General features: G+C 44.6%; 1 protein-coding gene across 1 annotated transcript in view; it reads right to left on the bottom strand.

The window, feature by feature from the left end:
- Positions 1–22,211, bottom strand: part of LOC140907150 (ovostatin) — a 47,630-nt gene that overhangs the window by 4,024 nt on the left and 21,395 nt on the right. The window contains exons 14-32 of the mRNA XM_073332481.2: positions 21,645–21,790; positions 21,043–21,192; positions 19,417–19,587; positions 17,264–17,381; positions 15,909–15,999; positions 14,128–14,356; positions 13,229–13,355; positions 11,816–11,919; positions 10,572–10,623; positions 9,862–9,945; positions 8,602–8,778; positions 8,237–8,318; positions 5,910–6,066; positions 5,338–5,412; positions 2,708–2,873; positions 1,979–2,199; positions 1,151–1,366; positions 894–1,018; positions 525–615 (exon numbers count right to left, since the gene is read on the bottom strand). Coding sequence (XP_073188582.1) covers positions 525–615; positions 894–1,018; positions 1,151–1,366; positions 1,979–2,199; positions 2,708–2,873; positions 5,338–5,412; positions 5,910–6,066; positions 8,237–8,318; positions 8,602–8,778; positions 9,862–9,945; positions 10,572–10,623; positions 11,816–11,919; positions 13,229–13,355; positions 14,128–14,356; positions 15,909–15,999; positions 17,264–17,381; positions 19,417–19,587; positions 21,043–21,192; positions 21,645–21,790 — 2,582 coding nt within the window. The remainder of the gene's footprint in view (positions 1–524; positions 616–893; positions 1,019–1,150; positions 1,367–1,978; positions 2,200–2,707; positions 2,874–5,337; positions 5,413–5,909; positions 6,067–8,236; positions 8,319–8,601; positions 8,779–9,861; positions 9,946–10,571; positions 10,624–11,815; positions 11,920–13,228; positions 13,356–14,127; positions 14,357–15,908; positions 16,000–17,263; positions 17,382–19,416; positions 19,588–21,042; positions 21,193–21,644; positions 21,791–22,211) is intronic.

Below are 22,211 nucleotides of genomic sequence, written 5' to 3'. Positions count from 1 at the left end.
CCACAAGATATGGCCTTGATACAGGAATATTAGGTGAAATTCTCTGGCCGGTGTTATGCAGGAGGTCAGACTAGATTATCACAGTGGTCCCTTCTGATCCTGTAATCTATTAATCATAACCTGGGGGGTTAGATAGTACAAGAGAGAGTGGGGAAGGGGAAATATAGATTCTTCCATGTTTGTTAAACTGTGCTACACATACATTGGCAACATCACATGGCAGGGTGTCCAGGTAGGCATGGGGAACCACATACATCACATGGATGATGAGGCACAGTGCCCAAGGCCAAGCACATTTAACCTCTCCAGGAGTAGTTACTGTGTAAATCTCACTTCATCAAATGGGCAGCTAAAGCACAGGGGATGTGGCTAGATCCCTGGCCCAAGTGGTTTAACTGAATTCTCCACATGACTCAGGACACCAGTTTGTTACTCAGTTCCTCTTCTTAACCAATCCCTGGTGTAATATCATCTAACCCCCACTGCCCTTTGGGTGGCTTACTGACAACATTCCCTTTCTGTACCTTCTGCAGGGACGATCTGACAGGGACGAAGCCGGAGAGCATCTTGACATCAATAATGGCCATGTTGGAGGTACTGCGCTTCCCGGCATAACTGAAACGAGAGAGACTGGATCACGATTGGGGAGGAAACACAATGACATGCACAAATACCCTATGAAATCTCACTGAACTGTATGACCCTTCTTTCCCATTCAGTTATATCAGCGGATGGAAAGGTTAGCAATAGGAGTCAGTGTCATTCAGCAGAAGGTCCTGCATGCCTTACTGCAGCTACACAATAGTATGCTGCAGTGTGCTCTTTTTAAATCCCTCCCCCAACACATTACCCTATGTGGCATTCAGGGAGCCAGGGCAGTGGGAAGGGGTTACCTGGCTGAGAGAACAAGGTCAAACTTTGGCAGGAAGCTGCCTGCACAGGAGGCATTCACTGTCTCCACAGAGAGAGAGAACCCAGAGGCCTTTTGAGGAAGGTAGATGTTGTATCTCAGGGTTGTCTAGAAGAGATAAAAATTGTCATGTAGCATAGGAGCCCCTGCATCACCTGCGGTAATGCTGCAGTCCTGCTGAAGGGAAAGGAGAGGAGATCTCCTGAGTTATCAGCTGAAAGGGCTGGAAGCCTTGTTTACCTGCAGATAGACACAGCCATTGCCTTTTACTTCTACGCTGTAATTCCCTGGGAGACTGGGCAGGGACACTTGCTGCAGCAGTAAGCGGTTCCTGTTATGCACCTGGAAAACCTTATTCAGAAGTTCCTTGGAGCTGATGTCGACGGTGTTTTGACCATCCTTTGAGAAGGTGAGATACCCATATTGGGCTAGTGCTTGGAGAGCGACAACAGTGTCCTGTAAAGTACAACATGGCCCCTCATTAGAAAGAGTCTCCACTGGGATATAATGCATAAGACTGGTACAGCTCCTATACACCCCAGAGAGCCTGTCACCTCCTGTTCTGGGATAGAATGGAAGGAGTGGAGCGGAGAGAAGGTGGTTTTGTGGCTTGAACTGAATTAAGACACCTGCATTCTATTGCTGATTGCCACTGACTTGTTGTGAGAACTCAGGCAAATCATCATTTCCTTACATTTAAATAGTGGTTACCAAGACATCTATAGCAGAGCTCTCTGTGCACTGACAATTAATGTTACAGGAGCACAAGACATCCAGCAGCATTAAAGACAATGGAACAAATTAACTCAGCCAGCTGGTGAATCATTTCCTAAAAAGCATCCCACTCCCCCGCTTCCAGGACCATACCCTCCACCTGCTCCAAAACCCCTGTCAGATAAATGGCTTTTGCACCAGATTTGGTCTATTTTGGAACAATGGGAGAGGGAAGTTTCAGAATCCCTAGGTCCTCTCTCGGGGCACTCTCCCAGCAGTGGAGGGGCACGGGGATCCAGCGTGAGAGCTTGACTGTTTTCAGGGTCTATTCCTTTGAACAGAAGCAATATTAACCTGTGTGGAGGAGAAGCCTCCATATGGATTCTGCTGTTTAGCGACCCACTGCACGATCTGAGCTACGTATGATAACTCCTCTGGAGTCAGGGTGGGGCTCTGGAGCAGCGCCAGTATCACATAGCAGGTCATCTCAATCTCAGCAGAGGCAGCACGGGAGTTGAAGGAGGGGAATATTTCTGCCAAGGGCTTCTCTTTCCGCTCCCAGTGCACTGAGCCGCCTGAGAACAGAAAGGAGATTATGAGGAGCTTGATCAGTTACCTAATGGTTAATGTGCAATGTTGCCATGTGGGGGATACAGCTTGATTCCCAATGCTCGTCCCTTGCTCCCATCCCTCTTTCACTCAAGTCTAGCAGGTCTGGGAGGTTGTAGAGGGCAACCTCATTTCTCAGTAGCTAGAATTCTGAACTGCAAGAGACCCAGGATCTATTTCCAGAGAGAGGGCGTGGTAGAAGGGAAGGAGTGCAAACAGGGGTCTATAAAAAGAAAGGAAAATGAAGCTGCAAGAACATTAGGCCTCAGTTTCCCCTTCTGCATAGTCCACAAGGTAAAGAGACATTCACAGAATTCATATTCCACTTTGGAGATAAGTCCAACCAAGGTTGCTGTGGAATGGGAAGGTAGCAGGGGCTGGACATCAAAGACTGACGTTTTTCATACCACAGGCTATTCTGCTCTCAAACCACTCTCAATGGTTATCTCATGGGAAAACTCAGATGACACTCACCAACTTTTGTAGCCGATTTGTCCAGCTCCTTCAAGAAGAATCTCCATTTCTCCTCGTTACCAGCTAACCCATAAGTGTAAGCCAGCAGAGCTTGATAATAAACATTGTCCACATTCCTGACAGATGCAGCGTCCAAGCAGGACAGACCATTCTGGACCAATTTGTGCTATCAATAAAAATGTGGTTTAGGTTTGTTTGGTATTCAGTTTAGTGCATCAGCTTCTCCTTACAGATTTCAACTGTTCTTTAATCATCCACCACTGGAATCTCATGTTGAGCATATGGCACGTTCACTTCCAAAGGGGCTGCAGAGTGCAGGAAGATCTCTTAAAGAGGAGGTCTCTTCTGAAAAGTGACCATGAAGAAATGGCACCTTCTTACCAACACACCTGCTGAACTAGGCCTAGGGGGACCTGGGTTTTATTCCCAGCTCTGCCTTTTACCAGCTGGATGACTAAGTCACTTTGTTTTTCTGTGCCTCAGTTTTCACATCTGTAGAATGAGGATAATGATAGTGCCCTCTTTGTAAAACAGTTTATCAACCAATGAAAAGTGTGATTAGAACTAGGCATTATTAATTGTTATTATTATTATTATTACTGTTATTTATTTGCTGACTTTAGCGACAAAAATAAATTTTCACTTCTATCAGCCTTGCAGAATTATTCCAACTCTGGATGAATGAGCTGGACTCTATTCCGGCTCATACATCAACAAGGGACTTATTAACTATCTTCCACCTGCACAGTCACAGATACATCTGGTGAGTGTTAATATGGTGATAATGGGATTGCACAGGTGTAACTAAAGAAACAAATTGATCCTGGAGAATGTTTTATTACTGTCTTTTTTGGGTCCCTATCTGGTCCCTACCACCATCGTATCTGAGTGCCTCACAATCTTTAATGTATTTATCCTTACAACATCCCCATGAGAAAAGGAAGGCCCTTTCATGGATCAGTAACTGGCTAAAAGATAGGAAACAAGGGGTAGTTTTCAGAATGGAGAAAGGTAAATAGTGGTGTTCCCCAGAGGTCTGTACTGGGACCGGTCCTATTCAACATATTCATAAATTATCTAGAAAAAGGGGTAGATAAGTGAGCAACAAAATGACAGATGAAATTCAATGTTTACAAATGCAAAGTACTGCACATTGGAAAACATAATCCCAACTATAAATACAAAATGGTGGGGTCTAAATTAGCTGTTACCGCTCAAGAAAGAGATCTTGGAGTCATCATGGATAGTTCTCTGAAAACATCTGCTCAATGTGAAGTGGCAGTCAAAAAAGCTAACAGAACGTTAGGAACCATTAGGAAAGGGATAGTTAATAAGACTGAAAATATCATAATGCCACTATATAAAGCCATGGTATGCCCACATCTTGTATACTGCGTGCAGTTCTGGTTGCCCCATCACAAAAAAGATATATGAGAATGGAAAATAGTACAGACAAAGGCAACAAAAATTATTAGTGGCATGGAACAGCTTCCATATGAGGATAGATTAAAAGGACTGTTCAGCTTGGAAAAGAGACGACTAAGGGGGGATCTGATAGAGGTCTATAAAATCATGAATGGTGTGGCGAAAGTGAATAAGGAAGTGTTATTTACTCCTTCACATAACACAAGAATCAGGGGTCACCCAATAACATTAATAGGTAACAGGTTTAAAACAAACAAAAGGAAGTATTTCATCACACAATGCACAGTCAACCTGTGGAACTCATTGCCAGGGGATGTTGTGAAGGCCAAAAGTATAACTGGGTTCACAGAAGAATTAGATAAGTTCATGGAGGACAGGTCCATCAGTGGCTATTAGCCAAGATGGTCAGGAATGCAACCCCATGCTCCAAATGTCCCTAAACCTCTGACTGCCAGAAGCTGGGACTGGATGACAGGAGAAGGATCACTTGAAAATAGCCCTGTTCTGTTCATTCCCTTTGAAGCACCTAGAACTGGCCACTGTTGGGAGACAGGATCCTGCACTAGAGTAACCACTGGACTGACCCAGTATGGCCATTCTTATGTTATCATCATCATCCCCATTTTAGAAGAGAAACAGAGAGAGGAAGTGATTTGCAGGAAGTCTGTAGCAGAGCAGGGCATTGAACTCAGGCCTCCCATGTCCTGGCTAGCACCCAGACCACCTCTTTCCTCTCCATTGCAATCATGATGTTGAAAAATGGAAACACAGCTTCAGGCTAAGGTCCTAGAATGAGTTTGCAAGGCTAGAAGCTAGAACAGCTGTATAGTGTACACTAAAAAAGATTGAGCTGGATTCTGCCTTTAAGGAACTCTGTTTTCTAACACAGCTGGACTGTTCTTGAAAGCTAAGATTTTCTACTGATGTGTGAATCCCTAACTGCAGTTAAACTGGGGACACAAGACATGACTAACTGATATAATGCATTAAGTATCCAGTGCATTTGTGAGGCCATTTACACATAATAATTATGTTACATAATTGGGTACAGACCCCTTGATATGGCCATATAGACACTCAGTGTGCAAAAGCCAGTATTTAAGACCTCACTGAAGAGTAGAGATGAGGCACAGATTCTCACTTCCACGCTGTTTGTGACATATGACTGACCAATCTAATAAGGCAGGGTAGCACTTAATTCATACCGAGCTGGGGAGTCCGGCTTCAAGCAATGCTGCAGTGACATAGGCTGTGAGTGAAAGTCCATCTTCTGCTCCACCCTGAGCAGAACACAAGGAAAAAGGAGGTCAATATGCCCTTGCTAAACCAAAATGTACACAAGTGAAATACTCAACTACCAGCCAGACTAGACATTATAAGGAATCCATGTGTTGGGTGCACATACAAAAAACAGGGGGTCAAATTCTACTCTCGGTTACACCAATATAAAGGCAGAAGGACTTCAGTAGGTTTACTCAGAGCTTACACTTGGATAATACAGCAGAATATGGCCCCGTGGTCCTTAGTTATAAATGCATATATGCAGCATTGCGGAATAAAACCCAGAACCTTTGGCTCATAAACACACCCGTTTCTATTGCATTGTCTATCAGTACTAGTAGAAATTATATTCTGTCCATGGGACAGCTGCTAGAGGGCAGCTTATCCCAATGAAAGGGTTGAACATTTGGGGATAAGGATAGCAATTTGGCAGTGGCTGGACAGTTTTATCCCTGTGGCAGGACTGGAAGCTTGGGAGAAAGCTAAGATCACTCACCTTCAAGGCATTGTTGAAATGGTCCCCAACATTTTGGAAGCAGCCGTCTGGCTTCTGTTTACTTGCCAGCCAGGTCAGGGTTTGAGATTGGACATCGTCATCGATATATATGTAGCGTTTGGCTTGTGCAAAAGACTTGTATACGAAAGCAGTGAGCCTGCAAGTGAACCACACAACAGGAATGAGAAGCAGGGAATATCTCTTTATTCTGCTACCACCTTCCACAGGGGTGGCTGGAGGAGGCAGAATCCAGAGCCCAATCTGGTCTCATTTAAACCTCCACTCCATGATTTCCCCATGACCATCCCCTGGAAAGCAGTGCTAGTTGCAGAAGTCTGCACACTAGACACAGAGGTGGGACTGAGAGAACTTTGAGTAGAGGCACCATGTTTCGAGGCTCATTTTCCTGACCCACAGAACTCTCCCTCAGCAGAGCAATTCCTAGAGAAAGGGCATGAACACCTGTATGTTTCCTGCTGGGGCAGTGTGCCACACCCCACACACAGAAGGGTAGGATGCCCCCAAACACTTAGCAGTGAAAGCTGCATGATTGACAGGCAGCCCTGCAGACTAGACTGACAAACCCTAAAGAGTGATGTTCTCTGTTCATGCACAGAACAGGTACAATTCACACTGCTGTGGTGTAAGCTTCACCGAGCTAGCCATTCCCCTCACCTACCCACCACACCAAAATCTGCATCAAAATCTGGAGGTGAAAGGCTCCCTTTGCCATTGCCCTATTCCTTTAAGCAATCCAGTCCACCTCAATGGGTAGTAATCAATGGCTCCATGTCTAGTTGGCAGCCGGTATCAAGCAGAGCGCCCCAAGGATTGGTCCTGGGGCCGGTTTTGTTCAATATCTTCGTTAATGATCTGGAGGATGGCGTGGACTGCACCCTCAGCAAATTTGCAGATGACACTAAACTGGGAGGAGAGGTAGATATGCTGGAGGGTAGGGATAGGATACAAAGGGATCTAGACAAATTGGAGGATTGGGCCAAAAGAAATCTGTTGAAGTTCAACAAGGACAAGTGCAGAGTCCTGCACTTAGGACGGAAGAATCCCACGCACTGCTACAGACTAGGGACCGAATGGCTAGGCAGCAGTTCTGCGGAAAAGGACCTAGGGGTTACAGTGGACAAGAAGCTGGATATGAGTCAACAGTGTGCCCTTGTTGCCAAGAAGGCCAATAGCATTTTGGGATGTATAAGTAGGGGCACTGCCAGCAGATCGAGGGACGTGATCATTCCCCTCTATTCAACACTGGTTAGGCCTCATCTGGAGTACTGTGTCCAGTTTTGGGCCCCACACTACAGGAAGGATGTGGAAAAATTGGAAAGAGTCCAGCGTAGGGAAACAAAAATGATTAGGGGGCTGGAGCATATGATTTATGAAGAGAGGCTGAGGGAACTGGGATTGTTTAGTCTGCAGAAGAGAAGAATGAGGGGAGATTTGATAGCTGCTTTCAACTACCTGAAAGGGGGCTCCAAAGAGGATGGATCTAGGCTGTTCTCAATGGTAGCAGATGACAGAACGAGAAGCAATGGTCTCAAATTGCAGTGTGGGAGGTCTAGGTTGAATATTAGGAAACACTATTTCACTGGGAGAGTGGTGAAGCACAGGAATGGGTTACCTAGGGAGGTGGTGGAATTTCCATCCTTAGAGGTTTTTAAGGCCCGGCTTGACAAAGCCTTGGCTGGATGATTTAGTTGGTGTTGGTCCTGCTTTGAGCAGGGGATTAGACTAGATGACCTCCTGAGGTCTCTTCCAACCCTAATATTCTATGACTCTTTTGTTGGTGATGGGAAATTATCCTGACAGGACACTATACACATGTAAATAGTAAATAGCAGTGCGGGAGGTTTAGGTTAGATGTTAGGAAAAACTTTTTCACTAGGAGGGTGGTGAAGCAGTGCAATGGGTTACCTAGGGAGGTGGTGGAATCTCCTTCATTAGAGGTTTTTAAGGTCAGGCTTGAGATGGGTGGGATGATTTAATTGGGGATTGGTCCTGCTTTGAGCAGGGGATTGGTCCTCCTGAGGTCCCTTCCAACCATGACATTCTATGATTCTATTATTTCAATGTCTTAGAGGTGAAAGGCTTTATCTGCCATTCCCTAGTCCTGGGCCATCAGTTTCCCCCATCCTGGGGATGGACTGTAACCAGTGCCGTAGAGGTGAAAGGCTCCATACCCCCCTGAGTCAGCAGTCCACCTGCTGGCACTTCTGTCCCTGACTACAGAATCAGATTGTTGAGGTATTTCCGTTCTACACCATAAACAGCTTCCTCTCCTATCCCAGGTCCCTAAACAGCTTCCCAGCTCTCACCAGGTGCTCCCTTCCTCATCTCTGGTCCCAAACGAACTATAGGATCCATCCGGGTGTTTGTATGACAACTGCTTCTGGTATCCTGCAACCAAAACAAGAAGAACATATTTTCTAACCCCAGTAATGGACCTGTTTTGTTCTCTGATAAATTGAGGCTGAAGAGTTTTGGACTGAAGAATAAAAACAGTTTTAGTGAGTTATTTCACTGGCTATGAATTCTAACAGCTTGTGTCCTGTAATGTACCATCATGCACACCTCTGGGGCTTTCTAAACCATCAATAACTATTGCATGTACACTGGAACTAGAATGGCATTTCAGCAAAATCGGCCACAGGATTATAAGGAGGAATCTTAAACTTCTCACCGCTTGTTAAGTATCCAATACCCTTGAATTTGATCTCTGTAGTCAGCTGCCCTGTCTTATTCAGGTAGTCCAGGATGTAGATGTTGGGAGCGAACAGGACCATGTTCTGCTCCCCACAGCCATAGGGCATCTGGAGAAGATTCTCCATGTTCCTCATGGTCATGCCCAGGAGGTCCCCTGAGGAATGGGAGACAGAGGGAGTCAGTGGAGTTCAGAGTTGGTATTTAATACATTACAGTATACACTGTTTTATTTTACCAGATCATGAATTTGCAGACAGATACTGACTGACAGAGAAATTACAGTGCAGAACACTCCGCATGGGTAGCTTCTTAGGCCATTAATTTTTAAAATATAGAGCTGCAGACAAATAAGACAAATAGGGAAGATCTAAGGAAATAGGAATCAAGAGTAAAGAACATCTGAGCATCAGTATTGAGTTGGGAGCTAAGAAATAGCTGTTACCCTTTTAAAAAACAGGCTGTGTTCTTGAAGCCACATTCTCCCCATGCTGCAATTTCAAGGTGATTGACTTGCGGGGAGTTGCATGGGCTTAACTGAGAGCAGCATTTAGCCTGTGGATATGTCATTGCTAGGATTCATTTCTCCAGTGTGGTCACTGCGGCCAGCCGCACTGCACCTCACATTGAGCCAGAAAGACACTTTTTAAAGAACCAGACTCAGTTCAAAATTATGCTCATTAATTTCAGATCAACAGTTCCCATGGTTCAGTATTTCCACTTCTTTGCACCTTGCGTAGTTATTGGAGCTTCTCAGATCCTGGAATTCCCATTCAGTGGGAAATTCTGAAATACCAATTTTCTTTTCATTCCAAATTGGAATGAAAAAATGAAATTTCAAGATTTCCTACAAAATGAAACTCCAGAGTTTTGCTTCAGAAAAATCTAAATGACATTTTATTTCAACCTTATCAAAACATTCTTTTCATTTTGACAAGGCTGATCTTTATTGAAACTAAATGTTTTGACTTTTTTTGTCAAAATTATGATATGTTCCTGCAGCATGTTGCAATTTAGTTGAATCAGCATCTTCCAATGGAAAAACATTTTGTTGGAAAAATTCGGACCAGCTCTTATAGTTATTCACAGCTTTGCAAAGGGGATGTGAAATGCTAACAACTCAGATTGACAGTGTTGTATACCCACTCTACACTCATTTTGCACTGGTGTCAGTGACAACACGAGGTTAAGGCCAGGGGAGACTCAAGACCTTTATTCTTAGTATAAACATTAAACTTACCGAGGACAGAAAAAGAAGCTCTGGCTGATCCCTGCACCAGGTTCGCTGGCAGCTTTGGAGACACCATTTGAGAGACAGCTTTGCCTGTTGGTAAGATATAATAATAACAATTAATAAGAAATCTCTTTTTTTGAACCACTAACTTTCCCTTCTATAGTACCTTCTTTCCAACAATGGTCATACAGTTTAAGCCTGGGATCCTGGCTATGTACTCGAGTGGTTAGCCAGTGCTGCCATGGCTTCATTACTATTGTTATTTGCTGTAGTTAGATTAAACTAGCTCGGGTAAATCTACATATGCTACACTCACACCTCTGATTGCAATATAGACACACCCTACGACACACAGTTGAGTGGTTTTAATTCTACTCGTTGGAGGGTAGCTGTGCATATACACACTAGCCATTACCTCCCATGGACAAAATTAGAATAGACCCGGGTAGTGTCACTGCCTGAGGGCCTGCAAGCAAAACCAACCCCATCGTTTTAATGATCCAAAAGGACTGACGTGAAAAGCAAACAAACAACCACAGGGTGAAACACATTGCGACAACTCTTTCAATCTCAAAGAACTAAGGGGCTATTAATTAGGGCAGGGAAGGGCCCTGGTCGAACAGTGTTTTAATCTGGAAATCTCTCTGATAGCAATCACTTGCTGAATTTGTAGCCATGGCTGCCTTACAGGAGGGAACTTGGAGAGATGCCCTTACCTTTTGTGCAAATGAGGGAGCTCTCAGTCACCTCCTTTTTGATGCCTTCGGGCTGGTTGGCAGCAGGGAAGTGGAGAGGGAGGAAGACATAGCAATGAAACCAGAAACAAAATAATGCTGGAAAGCGCAAATTTGTAGCGTGCAGCATTGTAACAGGCTGCCCCCAGACTACTGAGTGAAGGTGACTGGCCTTCCATTCCAGTGGCATCACTCCCTCCCCATCTTGGCACCCAGCAGCCTTTGGTCTTTGTGTACCATTCCTCTCCACCAGGAAGGCAGCTGGGAGATGTGCTGCAGAAATTCACAGCTGAGGAGAGCTGGTCACAGTTCCAGCTTCCTTTGGTGCAGCAGCTGCCCTAGAGATCATAGGACAAATCCTGGCCCTTTTTCTGCACCCCTGCAACATCCCTATAGAAATGGGCCAAAGGCACCAAATGTGTGGAAAAGAACTTCCCCAAAGTCTGAGATCATCTCTTCCCCACTGACTTCACTGGGCTTCCACAGGTGTAAATGAAGGCAAATTTTGACCCCATGAGTGACTGGCTGCAGTAATATGCCAGATGTCATAAATTAGTGCAAATTCTGTCCTCAGTTACATCTGGACAAGCCCACTAATAGCCCCTGTGCACCACTCTGGCTATGTACCTGGAAAATGTCTCCCTCTAGTGGGAAAGAGGATAAAAGACAGATTGCTCCTTGCACATAGCCAAAGGAGGTGCTCCTTTAGCTCACGTGGAAGAGCTTTTATTTTTGGTGATGAAGGTCCCTAGTTCTGTTTCTGCTGACAATATGTGCTGGTTTCATTACAGCTGCATGGATGTAAGGCTTAACTGACAGCAGAATCCAACCAAGTGAATCCAGTCACAAGATATGGGAGATGGTGAAATTCCAGTACTGGCCATGTTGGTAGAGCGTTTGGCAACTAGTTTGGAGAAAGCGGGTTGAACTTTGATGCCATAACTGCTCTGTGGGTTGCAGCCTGGCTCACTAGTTCCTCCAAGGATCACAGGCATCCCATGGGCTTCCCAGGACAGCATTTTGGACAGAGTCTCAGGGTCACTGTTCAACCGATCAGCCAGCTGACCTACCCCAAGACAGGTGGGAAAAAATAGAACTTGCCTCAGACCCTGAGTCGATGCTCTCACAGGATGTTTTGGAGAGGGAGAGTCAAATCAAATTAAAAGAGATGCGTACCCCAGAGAGACCATTTCTCTCTCCCACAGAGTTGGGATTTTTTATCATACCTCAACTAACAGCATCTGCATGACAGTGTCCACACGTTCTATCCCCTGCTCCCGAGATGTGTCACTCGACTTTGTCTCAGCAGTAACCGCGAAGCTCACATTACCTGAAAGAAACCCCCCACAAGCCCAAGAAAGAAAATTAATCCTGAAAGCCTAGAATTATACTGGCATGAATTCACTCCTCCTAGGGTGGCCTGAGGGAACTCTGGGAAATTCCCTCTCTTCCAAGTCAGCCAGCAGTGTGAATGAATTCTGGTCATTGTTTAATACATCTCATCACAGACAGAATTCACCAATGAAGAGACAACGACTGGTGAATCCTGCCCACCTGACACTTATAGGGCAGCTTGGCAGAACTTCACTTAATCTCTTGCAAGTACCAGCACCATGGAAATGGGAAGAAGATGCCAATATCTTTTTAATCAGTACAAACTGTAACCTAACAAAAATTCAATTACTCTGGAGACACAGTAGCTTTTCTATTGTTAACTTTGCAGCCAGGGATCTATTATAAGCCTGCTCTTTACCATGCTATAATTTTGGACAGAAAAATTATTTTAGCTTCTAAGAGTTCATGATTACTCTCTAGGTTCAGTAAAATTGTTTACATGTCAGGCTTTTTGAATGCCAGTTTGAAGTAAATCAATCTGTTGTTTTTATTTCTGAACTTTAAAAATGATCCTATTATGAAATTTGAACCACAATGGCAAACTCTTTGGGGGAAGTTTTTGTAAATTAAAAAATAATGTTGTACTTCCATCTTTCTACACATACAAATCTCCAAACCATTTCACACAAAGGCTACTTTTGACAAGAAAGTATTGAAAAGTTAAAGCCAGATCCTCACTGGAACCTTACTGAAGTCGATAGAGCTATGCCAATCTCTGGTCCAATATTCCTTGCACATTTTGTTGTTATTGAATGATTTCTGATCTTGGTTGTTGATGTGTAAATTTTCAACGTCCAGACCCTGGTGATTAAAGCTTTAGATATTTGTGGGTTTCAGTGAGCTAAGACCGAGACTCAGGCATTTAAAATTCTCTGTTGACAAGGAGCAAGTTCCCAAGTTTGGGCAGAGGTGGGGATTATGCACAGAAATATCTTAGGCAAGTGGACTCCTGCAAATGTTTCACATAAAACCAGATGAGCTGAATGGTCCTTTCTGGGACATGAGAGGAATGAACTGTGAGGAACAAGAACAGAGGCAGAACACGGGGTCCTACTTCACTGCCATGTGCCTGCAGAGATTGTGCCAGGGGAGTTCAGCAGAGCTGCTTCAGTGAAGTCTGGTACAGATAGCAGCAGTTCCTGTCTGTAGGTTAGCGGGCAGGGTATCGTGTGATAGAGAATTCCGGAGTGAGACTGGACAAACCAGCAATGTGCCATGAGAAAGACAAAGGCAGAGAAGCTTACCCAGTTTTTGAGGAATAATAGTCCAGGAGGAGGTTTTCCTCTCGTTGGCACACACCTTTGCAGTGTTGCCCTCTTGGGAAAGGGGCTCTATCTTGTAATCCCTGGACTCTTCCAGTATGGTACTGATCTGAGAGAGGGAGACAAAATAATATTGCACAGGCTGTTCCTAATGCTTGGCTGGGGGACAAAAGGAAGGTTTGTTGATCTCCTCCAGAGACTGATTCTGCAGCGTACCCACTGACGTCACCTTAGAGCTGTCCTGGGGTAGAGAGGTACAACACAGGTAGGAGGGATGGGGCATTCTTCAGAGGAGATAGTAAACCCTGACCCTTATGCCCATCTACTGTGGCCATTCAAGTAGAAAGCAAATTGTACTTTGCAAAATGACTTATTCCAATACCCTGACCAATATCCTCTCTGACGGCTTGTCTACAAGGCAAGGTAGTACATGGCAAGCTATGGTATGAATCTACAACACACGAGCATACCATGCACTAATTGTCTGTGTGGACCATGCTACCATGAAAAGTTCTGTATTGCGCTTTAACGTACTCCCATTTCAAACAGCGATATGTCAAAGAACACCAAATGCCAAAGGATAGACCCCTGAAAGGAGGGTTATATCAGGATGTAAATACCTGCCAGAATGAGTTCTCAGTTATAATAAGTTCCTTCTCCATTAAAGGATAGATCAGCATCCTGTAGCTAAACCCAGCTTAAAAGAAATCACTCCACTACTGTGTAGGAAGCCAGTGTAAAGAAGGCTGAGTGGCTGGAATGGGATTGTGAATGCTTCGTTCTGCATTGCTGCTGCATTCTGCTCTAGCTGAAAGAGGTAGAGCCTTGCTGGAAACACTACTAAGAGGGGTTCAGGAAGGAAAGGAAAGGACATACTGTACCTGGATACATTTGTTCAGGTAGTTGAAGACATTGGCTATCAAATTAAACTTTTCCCCTCGGACAATGGAGTAGGGCAGGGTCAAATCAACAAAGAAGGGCTGGAAGGCCTTCAAGGAGGTAGATGGGGATATGCCAAACCCAGCCTCCTCTTCCAGGCAGAAGGCGCTGGCTTTCCATTCCGTGATGGTGTCAGGGATGGTGAACGGAACACTGGCCTTTCCATTAGAACTAAAAGTACAAGAGACAAAGTGAGAAAAGAACCTGATTGTTCAAAGGGTATCTTACAGATAATCAAAAGAAGAGACTCCCAAGCTGAAATAATATTCTCCTTTCCCACTTAGGTTCCACAGGATATACCCCCCTGTGATGGGGCGTCTGCCCTGCACTGGCCCTGAAAGGGTTAAAACCCAGCCTGGAGGGCTGCAAGGAAACAGCCAATTTGGGCAGTGGCTGGATCAGCCAATCAGGGCCAAGCCAGCCCATATAAAAGGAAGCTGCAGGCCAGAGCAAGTCAGTCTGCTGCAGGAAGCTGAAGGGAGGGGACTGGCTTCCTAGAGGGCTGCTAGGACTTGCAAGCCCAAGGCCCTGGGAAGAGGGTGAAGCAGCCAGAGGCAGAAGCCAAAAGTGCTGGGGCTGAGTGGAAGTGGGCCAGGGAGCTGAGACAAACTGGTGGAGAAAGAAAGGAGGGCCAGCAGGAAGCTGTTGTTTGCAGGGACCCTGGGCTGGGAACTAGAGTAGTGGGCGGGCCTGGGTCTCGCCCCCTCCACTCGCCACTGAAGAAGCGGCCAGGCTATGGACTACCAAGCTGCTGCAAGGAGTGACTAGACTGTTGCGGAAGGAGTCCCCCGGAAGTCGGGAACCTGGATTGTGACATGGCCGGACGGCTGTGCTACAAAGCAGAGGCAGTGAGACTGAAACTGCAGTGGGTCTGCAGGTGGAGACAAGGACGGGAGAACCACCATCACCAGATGGCACACCTGCTGACCAGAGCTCATTCCCGAAACGGGCAGCAGGAGGTGCCAGTGTGGTGATTGACCCCGTGACACCCTCCATATTCAGAATATGTTGTTAAGCTGGAGGTAGAGCTGAAGGTTCATATCAATGACCATAATGTTAAATCCCTTGCAAGGATGTTGGAATTGCTCTTTTTTTTTAATTAGAAAAGTAGGGAATTCTGGTTTGTTTTTTTAAAGAAACACAAAAGAATGCTGTAGTTTTGTAACACAAAATAAAAAAAAATCCAAAACCACAAATCAGATATGATACATTATGGTTGACATTCCAAATAGATTAAACCACGGAAATTCATAATTAAGATCAGTATCTTTTTGAGGCGCTTTTCCTTGCCTTCTTGTTGCAGATGCTATTGGCAGCCTTGGGAGAATACTGAAAGCAACCTGGCTGTTGAAAATCAAAAATGGTTTCCTGCCTTTTTTTTTTTTAGTTCTTTAAACAAAAGCCTTTGCTGTCGTAGAGTTGAGAGGATTGGGGGGCCACCTTTCTGCCCAGCAGGAAGTAGCTTGCATTGTACTGAAAACAAGGACCAGGTAAAGATCCAACAGGGCATAATTTAGAACCTATCAGACTCCAGGGGCTTGGAGATGGGTAACAAATGGGAGCCCATCTGTCACTGAATAGGAAGAAAGACAACAAGGGTAAGAACATAGAGGTCTGGGAAGCAGTTACATGTTCCAACACCTTCCATGTGACTTCCGGTGAGCACTGGGAAGTGACTCAGAGACCCTTAAAATAGTCAAAGACAGAAAAGAAGAACACTCACTTGATGGGAACTAGATCCCAAATCCAGGTCTCAGGGAAGAATTTCCGAACTGTCTTTATCACAGAAGACCCACCTATTATCCTGCTTTCATCTAGAGGTGAAGAAAGGAGTTGTATATATAGTAAAAGTGTCATATTAGGGAGCATAGGGTAGAGATATCTAATGGGATCTACCTGGAAACTCCACTGAGCATGGTCTGAGCTGAGGGAAACAGAATTTTTTCCATGGGATTTCTTGCAGGAAAATTCTAAAAAATAACGAACTATGGGGGGGAGGGAACTACTCTTTTTTGTTTTCCAACTGCAAACATTAGAAAACAGTAACAGCTTAGGTTTACCCAACTCTTTGTTACTGGTTTCCAGTTGGAAAACAGTAAGGAGGTGTGAAAAGTATTTTTTCTCCAGTGTCTTATACTTTCTGACTATTTTTCACTTTTTTTCCTTTTGGAAAGTCAGCTGTGTCCACTGGCTAGAGTAATTGGAGGGACATGTTTCCTGTGATCTGTCCCAAGCCCCCTTCTATAGTCAAAGGTGGGGCAAAAGCTGGAAAGGTGACTTCCAGAGCGGCATTCCCTACAAAGATCCTAGGGGTCCTATCCAAGACTCTGTTCCCTATTTAAAGGTGGGGTAATGAGTCAGAGTTCTGTCATTGACCTGTTTGTGATATTGAGCAAGTCACAGAATCATAGAACCCGAGGGTTAGAAGAGACCACCAGGGTCACCTAGTCTAACCCACTGCCAAGATGCAGGATTTGTTGTGTCATTTAACTTGTACGTGCCTCAGCTTTCTCATCTGTAATATGAGGCTCTACATACCTTCTACCTCTCCCTGGGCTATAGAGAAGGATAATTGTAATACTTATTGTCCGCTGTAAAATGCTTTGAGATCCAGGGCTGCAAAAAGGCCATGTGAGTGCTAAGTACTACAGTATAGGGCATCTAAACCATTAGTAGCCCCATTATATTTTCTGATACTTCCTTGTTTAGATTTCAAGTCAGTTGTGAGCTTGTGAAAAGCTCTGGATCGATGAACCCTGGAGAATGAAATCTTTATCATCCTCTGAAAAGAGGCAGCATTGCAACTTTTCCCTCATTTTCCCCGGCACACAAGCTGAGTCAGACTCCAGTCAGTCCTTTGGCCATTCTGCAGAAACTACAACGGAAGCACTAACAGAGGCAAACCATGATGTGGAAACTTGTCCCACTAGGAACTAGACACACTGATTGGCCAATTCATTCTACATAGGGGACACTATTGAGGTGCAGCCAGATTGGAACTGGTGACCTGGAAGTGAAAAGACCATACCACATTTCCCAAGCCATCCAGTCCACCCCTTTTTTACACATTATCTTTACCGGAAAATCCACCACCTAAAGTATAGTGGGGCGTGGAATCTTTTGGGCATGCGTTGTCCGATGGGCACAGGACCGGCTTCCGTATTGTAGAATTAGTAAAAACCTTTAGACCCATATCCTTAAAATAAAATAATAAAACAATTAATTATATTGTTCAACGTATTAATAGAACCAAACAACTTCATTTCTCCCATTCCCTGTTCATTACTAGCAGTGGATCCTATTTAACGCCACAAGTTTGGTCTGCTCAGGAGATCAGTGCTCAGCTATCCATGGGGGCACTTCAATATTATGGTGAAGCATGGCATAAATGTAGATTTAGGGGGCTATATGAGTAACAGAATTGGTTGTATATTAGTTGATGAGAAAAAAGTTTGATGAACTTAGGTCTTTTTTTTGTTCACAAATCATTCCCAAACCACTCCACACTTGTCATTTCATTCACTATTGGTAAGTATTTGGGTTAATAAACTATTAATAAATGTTTTCAAAAAAATGAATCAGTTATAGATTATTACAGAGTCCAACAGGTCAATAAACTGCTTATAACCATGGCTTATAACCATCTTAAACACCTTCTTCTGATGTGCTCATAACCATCTATAACATACTATTCATGTCCATAATATGCTTACAATATTGATTAATCATTTATTAATCCTTATAAACCATATATAGATGGAACCTTAATATAATCTGTGACCAATTTTCTGAAACTGTCTCCATGCCACCTCCTAGACATAGAATGTCCCTGCTGAGCTAATACCAAGAATAAAATCCCAGCCCCAATGAAGTCAATGTCAAAACTCCCACTGACTTCAGTGGGGCTAGGATTTCAGCCTAGGTCATTACTTTTGTCATTCAGTTCCTTCCTCAAGGCCCAGAGCTACCATGATGTCAATAACAAATTAGCAAGCTAATAACCACTAACAGTTAGAGCTGCTGCAGGTGGTTGATGTGTGCTAAACAGAAGCTAAAAGTGGAACCAACAGCTATCTCCCTCTCCATTCCACTTGTGTGCTACATACCTTTCCCCTGCCATTTTTCATTTTTTTAGTAAGAACGTAAGAGTTGCCGTACTGGGTCAGACCATGGTCCATCTTGCCCAGTATCCTGTCTCCAATATTGGCCTATACCAGAGCTTATGGGGAGTGTATAGAATAGGGCAATTATAGTGTAATCTTCCCCTGTCTTTCTACTCCCAGCTTCTGGGAGTCAGAGTTTTAGGGCTTTCCCCCAGCACTGAGTTGTGTCCCTGACCATCTTGGCTAACAGCCATTGATGGACCTATCCTCCATGAACTGATCCAATTCTCTTTTGAATGCAGTTATACTTTTGGCCATCACAACATCCTTTGACAATGAGTTCCCCAGGTTAGGTGTGTGCTATGTGAAAAAATACTTCCTCTTGTTTGTTTTAAACCTGCTGCCTATTAATTTAATCAGAGGGCCCCAGTTTGTTGTATTGTTTGAAGGGGCTAAATAATACTTCTCTATTCACTTTCTCCACACCATTCATGATTCTATAGACTTCTGTCATATATCTTTTCTAAGATGAGCAGACATAATCTTTTTATTCTCTCCTTGGACAGAAGCCATTTCATACCCTTGATCATCTTTGTTGCCCTTTCTGAATCTTTTCCAGTTCCACTATATCCTTTTTGAGATTGTGTGACCAGAACTGGACACAGTATTCAAGGTGTGGGCAGATCATGGATTTATATAGTTACATCATGGTATTTTCTGTCTTATTTTCTATCCAAAATTTCCTAATATTCTGTTAGCTTTTTTGACAACTGCTGCACATTGAGTGGAAGTTATCAGTTGTCTTTCAGACTGCAGGCTCTTAGGAACAGGGATTGTGTCCTCTTTAGAAAATGGCTACCACACTGTGGGCTCAACCATAATAAATATAACTGAGCATAATTCAGGGGACAGTCTAAACAAAAGTCACTGCAGGGGGAGAACGGAGGACCCCCTGAGATATGGCAGACATTTCCAGTGAATCCACCCTCCCCCTAGCAGTGGAGAGCCATTGCCTGAGCAGGGCTTTAAAATCTGAGACATAAATCTACAGCTTTTCCCTCCTCTGTTGTCCCTTTTGTGGAGCCAATACAATGACAGCAACATTGGGGAAACATTCAGAAGACGTACCCTGAAAACCCCATAGACGTCCCCATCAGAAGTAACTTTCACAGGCACATAGTATAAGCCATTGAAAAAGGTCTCTGTGACTGGGATGCACGGCTCTTTGTCATTATCTTCCAGGTTGAGCCCGTTGTAGTAATAGCCATAATTCTCATGCACACGGAGCTGACTGTATACCTGGTGGGAGGGGATGAAATCAGGTGAGCACAAGGAAACGTCTCAGAGGTGTAAAACCCTGTGTCACCACTGGCAATTACCAGGGATGAGCAAACTCCAAGCTGGACCCTTTGCCCTTCAACAGAGGTACAAGAAGTGTTCCAGCTCAGTAAGAAAACTATCCTGGGATACTTCAGGCTGTATTAGACTCACATGCTCAGCCTCTTAATACAGAGTGGACTAAAAGTGGCTTTGGAGCACCACAAGAGAGAAAACACAGTGAAGAAGAGACCACCTGTATTATGCAACCTCCTGCTTTAAGAGACCACCTCAGAAATCTCCTCCAATACAGTACATGTATGCTCCAACTTTATGAGAAAACTGCCCCTATTATAGTGTGGTTCTCTGAAAAGTGACTCTGTAAAAATGGTACCAGGGGTTTCCCAACAATTCCAGATTCTTTTTCAAATTGCTAGCTCCACAAACTTGCCCTGGGATCTCAGTGTCAAGCTGGGTCCTCTCTTTCTTGAATATCCTCACTAGTAATACAAACAATGCAGGCTGTTGGTGACACCTGTGCAATCCCATTGCTTGCAGTAGGTTTGCACAATTGTAACCGGCTGGAACTTAGTAACCAATTTTGTTGATGATGCACAAGAAGGAATAGATTCCATCACCTTCTCTCTGAGCTGTGCTGGCATTGCGGGGTGCACAGGAGCAAAAATCAGCAAACATATTTTTCTCATTAAGGTGAGTAGATATGAGCCTGAATGTTTCTGCACAAAGAGCCTGATTCAAAGCCCCTGAAGTTAATTGAAAGATTCAGATGACTTCTACAGGTGTTGGATCAGGCCCAACCAGCAAGCCTACTTGAGTAAGAAGATGCCATTTTACATAATCACTTACTTCTCTAGACTATATACCAATTTTGAGTGCATTAAGTGGCCCTGACAATGCAGATTTCTGGTATTTCCATATAATAACAGTAATACCTTGCACTTATACTGCACTTTTCATCAGTAGATATCAAATCGCTTTGCAAAGGGAGGTCAGTATCATTATGCCCATTGTACAGATGGGAAGACAGAGGCACTGAGACTTGTCCAAGGTCACCCAGCAAACATGTGGCAGGGTCAGGAATAGAACTCAGGTGTCTTGAGTCCCTATCCAGTTCTGTGTCCTGCAGGCCACCTATGAACTGAGACTAGATAGCCACGTGTTGCAAAAAAGTAACAAAGATATTGCAATAAGCAACAGCACAATTGAAGATTTCTCTCTGTGCCTGGAGGTATGTACCCCATCTACATCCAGTGTGTGGCTACTGGAGAGAGGAACTTTGGAAGCGTAGTAATGAAGCAGAATTCAGAATTGTTTCTTGGCACTTCCCTGCCATGTTAAGCTATAAACCCCCTTGGGAAGCACAATATTCTGCACAACTCTGAGTAGAGAGAGAAGAGGATTTGCAGCAGGGCTTACAGTATCAGCAGACAGCTCTTGCTCAGGTCTCAGGAGCAGGACACTCTGATCCACAGCCCGTAGGGCACAATAGGAGTTGGCAGCAGCCTCAAGGTGGAGGCTGATGTTAGAGCCTGGGAGCCCCTGATTCTTGGAGAACTGCAGCTGGACCTGGAATTGAGCAGAGAAATCAGAGCCCCTTAGGAGAATCATTTTAATGTGTAAATGTCAATCTCATGGAGAGATGATGAATAGGTTCTCACTCTTCTCCACAACCTCCTTCTATTCTCTGCAGGGCAAAGGCCTCACTATCAAAAAGAATCTCCCAGAGTCCCTGTTCTAGGGCCAGACATGACCTCAAAGGCCCTGCAAAGCATCCCTGCTCTTCTCTCTCCCAGACTTCACTGGCAGTCCTCGCTCTGCTTGAACATCTACCCATGTCCCTCCTGTCTCCCTGCTATTCTAATGCCAGCATTGGCATTCACTTCTTCAGATGTGTTTGCACTTTCTTTGCTCTCTGCCCTTGAAGGAAAGCCTGAGTACAGGGCTGGAATCACATCCTCTCGGTTCCCCGAGCCTGTGGCAACCTGGGGTGGGCCTCAAAGAGAAAGCGGAGCTCTCACCTTGTTCTTGAAGCACTTCTCAATCTGGACTCTGGTGCTATCGGCCACCAGCTCACCACCAGGGTGCACAGTGTAGACCAGTATCTGGGCAGTGGGAGCCAGCTTCTCACTGCCAGTCAGCAGGATGAAGAATGTGCCATAAGGAGCTGCAGGAGGAACATGAAGCCAGTAGTAGGAAAAGCCAAAAGAAGAGACAGGAGGAATCATGGCTTTAGTGGATGAACTAACATTTTTGCCTGTAAGCTAAAAGCTTCTTTAAAAGGAGATAGTTGGCTATTGGGAGACCCAGCTCTCACTAGCCTTCAAACTGCTCCCCTCAGTGAGATACCAGATGCCAACATTAAGATGATGAGCACCAGGCACCTTGCAGAGTGTGAGGTGAGCTGCAGTCGGAGAAGAATTCTATTAGCTTCACTTCTGGGTAGGAAATGTGGGTATGAGTGCTACAAGCATGGCACACACTGAGAATACTGTTCACAGAGATTGAAATCAGGACCTTCAGCACCAAACAGCCCAGGACTCCACCTCCTGAGCGAAAGGAGAGGTCCTTTACCTGGCTGAGATAGT

The sequence above is a fragment of the Lepidochelys kempii genome, chromosome 1, assembly GCF_965140285.1.
Source record: "Lepidochelys kempii isolate rLepKem1 chromosome 1, rLepKem1.hap1, whole genome shotgun sequence".
NCBI lineage: Eukaryota > Metazoa > Chordata > Testudines > Cheloniidae > Lepidochelys > Lepidochelys kempii.
Note: the sequence above shows the minus strand (reverse complement) of the source record. Positions and strands in the feature narration are given on the sequence as shown.